The sequence below is a fragment of the Gavialis gangeticus genome, unplaced genomic scaffold (genome assembly GCF_001723915.1).
Source record: "Gavialis gangeticus isolate Ggan-Ray unplaced genomic scaffold, GavGan_comp1, whole genome shotgun sequence".
NCBI lineage: Eukaryota > Metazoa > Chordata > Crocodylia > Gavialidae > Gavialis > Gavialis gangeticus.
In genome coordinates this window covers 15,294,450-15,301,133 of record NW_017729001.1, presented here as the reverse complement: position 1 = coordinate 15,301,133, position 6,684 = coordinate 15,294,450, and the positions used below count along the sequence as shown (strand labels likewise).

Genomic DNA, 6,684 nt, shown 5'->3' with positions numbered 1-6,684 from the left:
CTGAACTTTTGCAAGAAGCTGTAGCTTATTCTACAGCTAATTGGAATTGCTGACTTGGTACCAGGCATGGGATTACAAGTTTCTCCCTCTATTGGCATGCTGCTAACTGTTTGGTTGCTTTGACTATTGACTGTACCAAGCAATGGGGACTGCATTCTATGTGTAACTATATAGTACAGTTGGTAGACAAAACCAAGTCGCGATACTTTTATGAGAGACCTTTGCTAGCATGTCTTGTGTGCCACTCATTCCTGCCTAAATGTGGTATTTAGTCTGAACTTGTGGTGATGCCAAGTAGGGGTCCAAGAACTAATGTTAAAATTTAGTCTTTTGCAAACTAGTAGTGGAAAAGTAGAACTTGCTGGCTCAAACCAAGTCAAAGCTGGCTTTCGACAAACTGAATAGTTGAAACATTGACTTCAGCTGAAATTTGTTCTGGGTATTGCATGCCTTTCCTTCAAAGGCTACAAAGTGCCTCCACGTGCAAAGTAGCCAGAAATGGGGAGCATCCTGGTATCTCGGCTGATTCGGATTCACTGAAAATATGCTAAATCAATCTTGGACCCCTGTAAATCAACCTATTGGCAAGGAAAGTGCATTCTCTGTACTGTTAAAATGTCATGTGGTTCAAACTGATAACTGTCAATCTGTCCAGAACCAAAACTAACTTACTAACTAAAATGGGTTGTCAGTGTCATCCAGCTTCTAACAATCTAGTTTATTTTGCCAACATCTAGGTCTTGTCAAAAGTGTTTCTTTGTCCCAATGCTTCAGAGTATATTGGCTAATGTCCCCTTTTTAACAAATGTAATTGAGCAGCATATGCTGGGTTTTGTTTTTTTGGGGGGGGGTTCCCCTTCCATACTGATTGTAACTGCTGCACTTGATGTCCAAGGTACAGCAAAAATTACCACTGCTAGATTGCCTCTTCTATATCTAAAACTTAGATTAGAGGGTGGCAGAAGAATGGAGTGGTGCCTAGGTAGAATCCCTTGTCTCTGATGTACCATAGATCCATTCTTAAACACAATCATGGTTGTCCAAAGATCTTGCAGAAAAAATTTCCCATGAGCTGTAAGCAAAGGCTGACTGTCCAGCTCTTGGCTGTTTTGGCTAAAGGCTGGTGCACTGCAAACTTTCCCTGCTGATTTGTGGTAAGTCTGAGCTGTTGCATAATGTCATGATTGGGAGTTGCTCATAATGGATGAATTGGTGAGCAACCACTTAAGTCCAATTTTAAGTGGGGAAATGTTACCTAAATTAGGCTGTTTCCTAGGGTTTAGTGTATGCACAATTGCATTTCTTGGTTGCATGTGGTATTTTCCTAGTGTACTGAGCATTACACTGTCCCTCGTATCCATGGATCTCTTGCTTTTTTGTTCTGTATTGTGAGAGCACTTCAGTCTGTCAGAACAAATGGGGGGAATGCTGCACTTTGCATTTTTCCATTCCATGCTAATGGATGGAAGTGCCTTCCAAAAGTAATGTCATGCTTGAGTTAACAGAAATGTAACTGTTTCTGCCTCTTAATAAAGACTTTCCAGTAAATGGATCAGTTTTAAAATAAATGAGGGAGGGGCAGGAGGACACTAAGAGATCTGACACCCTTAGGCAGCTAGGCCTGAAGTATTTGAAGTTGGAAGGAAGCCAGCATCTTGAGTCTAGGTAGAGAAAAACATATTGTTAACTTCCCTGCTTTAACTCATAGCAGAATGCTTAAGTCTTTCCAGCAAGCAATACTAGTGGAATACTGCAATCTGTCCTTGGGACTATGCTGAGGAACACAGACTGGGTTAAATGATTTGGTCCTGATCTAATGTGATAGGAAACTTTTTTTATTTGGCAGAACCTACAACTGGAAGCTTAATCTGTCTAAGATCACATCAGCCATTTAAGGTAGCATTAAGGCTTTGCTTCTAAACAAGTTTGGCTATTTAAGTCAGAAGCCAACCAACCCATGGCACTCTAAAGCAGATTAACCTGTATGTTTTAGAACAACCAAGGATTATGCAGGCTGAAGTTCTGGTGCTGTTGATAACTGAGCAGTGAGAGAAATTTGAAAGATTCCTTTATTGGGTGCCTCTCTCACTGAAGATAAAATAATTCCTGGGGGGGAGAAGATGGCTCCAAATGAACATTTGATCTGCCTCTGGAGGATTGAAATGCTTTATCTTGTGGCTGCTTTCCTCTTTAAACCAATTCCTATTCCTTGCTACTATCCTTTCTTGTGTTTCTCAGTCTTTCTGGACAGATACTATTTAGTGTGACTCTCTGATAGAACTTGGTCCTGATGATAGACTTTTTCTAGCTCTTTTATTTGGCAATCCAGGGACCCTTAACTTGGCTCTTCTGCCTTTTTTGATAGAGTTGGTTTGGCAACTTCTTCTGGAAGTACTGTTTGGTATCTGTCAGTTGAAGAAACTAGTGCTTTCTCAACAAACTGTCTTCTGTTCCATTGTCTCTTTTTAAAAAAAAAAACAAAAACAAACACACAACCTGTGGATTTTCTAAAATCACTAGTCAGCATAAGTGAGAATCACTTTGTTAATTTAATCTTCAAAGAAAAGGACTAGAAGTCTGAGTTAAGCGGACTCTTCTTTAGTAGACGCACTTTTTTTCCCCTGTCCTCTTCCCAAGAGATGACTAGCTTGAATCTCTTGACCAGTTGACTTGCCATCTCTCATGCCCCCCTGATGGAGAACTTCTGAAGTTACTTCACATCTGCCCCACTTGCTTATGATGGCAAGTAATATTGTTGCTTCTGGATAGAAAGTTATTACTAGGTCAGGCCCTGAAGGAATAAACCAGTATGGAGTAGTCTTGGCTCACTCTGAGTATTGGGTAAAGTAAAGCTTCAGCATGCTGCAGTAAATACCAAGATGCCCTTTGCTTACAGGAAGCTAGGGCACCTCCAGTGGATCAACTCAACTAGACAAGGAGACAAGGGAGTAATGGACATTAAAATACTAGTATGATAGTAGGGCAGCATGGAAGCTAAAAGGTCTGAACTACTAATTGGATTATGCAGCTGTTTAGTTAGTGTAGGTGTCACTAGGGAGAACTTTCTGATGTTTGCTTAGGTTGACCGCTCTATGGGGAGGGCCATTGAGTAATGTAAATCTGCTTTGACCTAGTTGTGGGCATGATGCTATACAATAGCTAGCATCTATATTGTAACTCTAGATGAGGTGTCAAAAGCCAAAGTTCTAATATGCTACTGGAGATCTGTATATAACCTTGCTGAAAGCTATGGAACCTAGTCATAGCATGAGTAGAGCTAGTAAACTAAGTACTAAAGCCCACTTGGAAAGAAATGCGCTTTAATGTCTTTCTAATTCCTGTATCAAGACTAAACCAAATTTTGCTCTAGTGGAGTGTCTTACAAAGCCTAGTCAGCTCTGACTGTAGGCTAACTTGATGAATGTACTCCCTTGAATCCAGAAAAGTAAGAATGATGCATACTGCCTCTTTGTTCAGGAATTAAAGCTTGTGGTGCAGCATCTTAAGGCTATTGTAACTAGCTTTCACATGTCTTTGCTGTACCCAGTCTTTGCTTTGGGTACAGCAAAGACATGGTAGGCTAACAACTAGCTTCCCTCTTATTGAAATAAGGGAAGTAGGATAACTTAATTTTAGTGAGTCGGTTCTCTAAATGTCATCTAGCCTCCAATCTATAGAATGGAGGATTACTTATACCTGTTCATGGCTCTTTTTTTCTTTGACTCGCATCAGCTGGGAAGACACTCCAGATCTTTAACATTGAGATGAAAAGTAAAATGAAAGCCCACACCATGGCAGAGGAAGTGATCTTCTGGAAATGGATATCTGTGAATACAGTTGCCTTGGTGACAGAAACTGCTGTCTACCACTGGAGCATGGAGGGAGAATCTCAGCCCCAGAAGATGTTTGACAGGCATGCCAGTCTGGCAGGCTGCCAGATTATAAACTACAGGACTGATGAACATCAAAAATGGCTGCTACTTATTGGAATTTCAGCTCAGGTGTGTGTTTAAAATTTATCTTGCTGCCTGCTGCTCTGTCACATGTCTAGCTTGGGATCCCTACAGTCTTGACATGCACACCTCTTCTTTGGGCTGAGAGTAAAACTTGCAGTCTTAACCCTCTTTTTCTCTTGCTGTATTGCCAGCAAAATCGTGTCGTTGGTGCAATGCAGCTCTACTCAGTTGACAGAAAAGTCTCTCAACCTATTGAAGGCCATGCAGCAGCCTTTGCAGAATTCAAAATAGAAGGAAATGTCAAGCCTTCCACACTCTTCTGCTTTGCTGTGAGGAGTCCTGCAGGAGGCAAGGTAAGTCTGCACCACTTACTGACCATCTTTCTTAATGCAAAATGGCTGCAGTTGTTTTTGGCCCTTTCTTTGAAAATGACCATCTGCTAAGTTGCCAGTAGGGTTTGTTTTTGGCCTGTAGACTACTTTAAGATGTTTAATGTAACCAAGCTGAACCAGTCCCCCTTTGGCTTTCAGGTAGTTTAAAGAACTGCAGGAGGCAATAGAGTACCTGTATTTAAAGGCATAAGAGCCATGCTGTAACATTAAGGGAAACATCTTGTGCCTTGTATTGCTTCTTGTGTATCTGCACAACTAACAATGTGCAGCACCTTTTAATTGCAGCTTCCTGTACTGTGACCCTGAAGAGGTGAGTCTGGGACCTCCTTGCTCAAGCAGTTCTGTAAAACTTAAAATAATACAGGGGTTGCTCTGTCACTACTTGCAGTACAGAAACTGTTCAACTACTTGAGTATGGTCCAGCTTGCTGACTCTTTCTAAAAAAAAGTAGTTTTGTATATTAAAGCCTGAATTGTGGCTTCTGGGCTTAAGGCTTGTTGCAGACCCTTCATGTTGTTGGTAACTAAATGGAACTGAAATGATGCTAACCCAGCATCAGCCTCAAAGTGCCGATTCTACTTAATACCCCTACCAAAAGGGTGGAAGAATCTCTTCATTAAACCTGTTTAAAGCCAGGTGCTTCTCTCTCTTTCTAGAGCATTGGAAGCTCTCCAAAATATCTTAACCCTCTTGCCCTGGCCCTAGTGCTTGTGGATAATAAATATTAGTTTGAAATTTTAAAGGGTAAGTGGCTCCAGAGATGTTAAGCTGCTAATGGCTTTGGTCTGTAAGTGGCTTGAATTGCATTTCTCTCTACCTAATACTGTTTCTCAGGTAGAATCAACCTGAAATCTATTCTGGTGCTTCTTTCTTCCCAGCTGCATATAATTGAAGTAGGTCAACCTGCTGCTGGAAACCAGCCCTTTGTTAAGAAAGCTGTTGATGTATTTTTCCCTCCTGAGGCACAGACGGATTTTCCTGTGGCAATGCAGGTAAATGTCACTGAAGCCAAGCCCTTGGCCTGTTACTTAATCTTGGCTTACCGTGTAATCACTTACTCTCTCTGTTAGAAGTGCCACACTGCAAGTGTGGGGCACACCTGTGCCCCATCTCTACTAGAAGGTGCAGTCTCTTGGGGGGCAGGTGGGGAGTTCTTTAATACTCTTTTATGGCATGCATCTAATTGCTCTTATACTTGCAGCATTTCTCCTATGTAGCTGGCACTTGGACAGAGCCAGGAGCTGGGATTTCAAATGCCACTTTGGCTATAGCAGTTGTGCTTTTTTCCTACCCTCTCCCCAAGAGGCAAGGAGGGGAAGGAGACAGCAGATGTCACCTACTCTCTCTCAGTGGAGCTGCATGAGTAACTTGAATTCCTTAAAGTCCATTCCACAAAGTAGAACATGCCTAGTGTGAACTACTCTAAAGCAGCCACTCTAGGGCTGGGGGAAGGCTAAACCAGACCTTCAGTAGATGTGGAAGGGGAGGCTGGAGAGCATTTGGCTCTATACTCCTAGCTGGAGCCTACACAAGCAGTAATTGCTATGAATTCATATGCCTGTCTTTTTCCTGATGTAGCTGCTGTCTGTAGTATCTGTTTGCTTTCATAGGAGCTATGTTGGAAACTACATAAACATAACAAAGGCAAACTCCATGGGTAGAAGCCATTTTAAGGATATAGCAAGTAGGTACAGCAAAACCAGGTGGAATGGAAGTCCTTTAATGAGCTTATGAACAGTATGATAGGCAGTGCTCACAGCAGAAGGTAGCTAATGAGAGATTCTGTGGGGGGCAGGGAGAAGATATTGTACTGAGAGGCCAAATACCTGTGGTCTTAACATCACCTCTACTAACTAGGTTGTGCTGTTGACAAGTGGAAAGTTCTGTTCTTTGTAAACTGCCCTCAGCCTCTGGGGAAAAGGTAGCATATAAGCTGCATGCCAGCATTTGCACTTCAGCTCCTGGGATATTGAGTTCTGCAGTATCAAGCACTGTTGCCTACATAACTGTTTATGGTTGAGGGTTGGAATGTGTGGTTTTTCTTGGGGGGGGTTTTTTGGTGGTGGTGGGGGGCTCTTAACCAGAAGAAACACAATCCAAACAGGATATGCAAAGCAAGCACTTCTCCAGGCCTGAAATACAGCAACTGACCTGTGCAACCTCAAGGCTTTAACTCTTTTTTTTTTTAGAATTGGCTGCCCAAATAAAGAGACTCTTCATGGAGAAGAATCCTGGGGTTGTAGCATTACTACTTTGTCTCAACTGCTCTATACCAGAAGCCTCTATCAAAATATCCTAGCTTGGTCATACCAAGACTCTTTTTTTTTTTTTTTTTT

The 6,684-nt window shown here is 41.9% G+C and overlaps 1 protein-coding gene across 7 annotated transcripts in view; it reads left to right on the top strand.

The window, feature by feature from the left end:
- The window catches only part of CLTCL1 (clathrin heavy chain like 1), a 53,784-nt gene that overhangs the window by 20,043 nt on the left and 27,057 nt on the right, over positions 1-6,684 (top strand). For all 7 annotated transcript variants that reach the window (XM_019506922.1, XM_019506923.1, XM_019506924.1 and 4 more), the window contains 3 exons: positions 3,733-4,001; positions 4,148-4,309; positions 5,227-5,340. In XM_019506922.1, the coding sequence (XP_019362467.1) occupies positions 3,733-4,001; positions 4,148-4,309; positions 5,227-5,340 (545 nt within the window). The remainder of the gene's footprint in view (positions 1-3,732; positions 4,002-4,147; positions 4,310-5,226; positions 5,341-6,684) is intronic.